The following is a 1,045-nucleotide window of genomic DNA, read 5'->3' on the forward strand; positions in this document are numbered from 1 at the left end:
CTCATTTAACATAGTAAACACTGCATATGTTTATTTTTACTCAGCTATGATTAATATATTTCCTAGGGATTATGTCATTTATGAGTTGCTGTGGGAAATTTCTCTGGGATTTTTCCTTCTTTATCTCAGTCTCAGTTTTATTTACAAAGTTGTATATTTAGTTCTCATTGTCTTGTTATGTGATGATCTTGTTGGTATGTGCTCTCATATTCTGTACATTTGTTTTTATTTAATTATGTTTAAGAAACTTCCTTTTGAGACATGTTTATGAACTTGGAGTTGATGTGTTACAAGTTTTTATTTGTGTAATGTTCTGTAGTTTTCATTTTAGACTTTGATGATAAGTGTTATTTAAGTATTTGTATGTTTCTTTTCATATATGTTCCTCTTTTTACTCTAAGGTTGATGCCATGGAGTCACTAGAGGAGTTGCGACATCCTGGCAGGGTTTTGCACATCCATGAGAAGCTGTCATCACCCTCAAGGAAGCGCTCCTTGTCTGAAAAAATGAGGCGTCATGAGGAGAAGTTGGCCAAAGCTCAGGAATTACGGGAGAAGCTCATTCAGGCAAAAACTGATAAGCTTAAAGATTTATTCAAGAAGGTAATACTCTTCAGGAGTCCCTTTTTTGTATGGTAATAATTTTTGTTACTCTTGTATTAGTAGTCTTTATATAAGATAAGATTTTAAGAGAATATTCTTGGATAACATTGCAAACTCATGGCACCCTCCCACTAGATTGAAGAAGTCCGTCAAGATAAGGAATTGCTTCTGGGTGAGAAGAGAGATCTGTTCCAACGGAAGATGAAAAGAGCCGAAGAGAAGAGACGACAGCACTTACAGGAGATCATAAACAAAGCTCATGATGAGGAAAATAAAGCAAAGGAAATTGCTTTCATTAATGGGCTAGAAGCTAAAAATAAGTTGCATGACATTATGCAGCAGCATCAGGTATGATTATCATGTATATCTTTAGTAGATGATGAATTCATATTTAAAGGTTATGGTATAAACTGTTTGTAAATAAAACTGAAGTATTTCTAGGA

The 1,045-nt window shown here is 34.1% G+C and overlaps 1 protein-coding gene across 1 annotated transcript in view; it reads left to right on the forward strand.

The window, feature by feature from the left end:
• The window catches only part of LOC119587069 (S phase cyclin A-associated protein in the endoplasmic reticulum-like), a gene marked incomplete at its 5' end in the record, with an annotated part of 62,059 nt that overhangs the window by 51,420 nt on the left and 9,594 nt on the right, over positions 1–1,045 (forward strand). The window contains 2 exon segments of the mRNA XM_037935816.1: positions 402–602; positions 738–950. Coding sequence (XP_037791744.1) covers positions 402–602; positions 738–950 — 414 coding nt within the window.

The sequence above is a fragment of the Penaeus monodon genome, chromosome 22 (assembly GCF_015228065.2).
Source record: "Penaeus monodon isolate SGIC_2016 chromosome 22, NSTDA_Pmon_1, whole genome shotgun sequence".
Lineage (NCBI taxonomy): Eukaryota > Metazoa > Arthropoda > Malacostraca > Decapoda > Penaeidae > Penaeus > Penaeus monodon.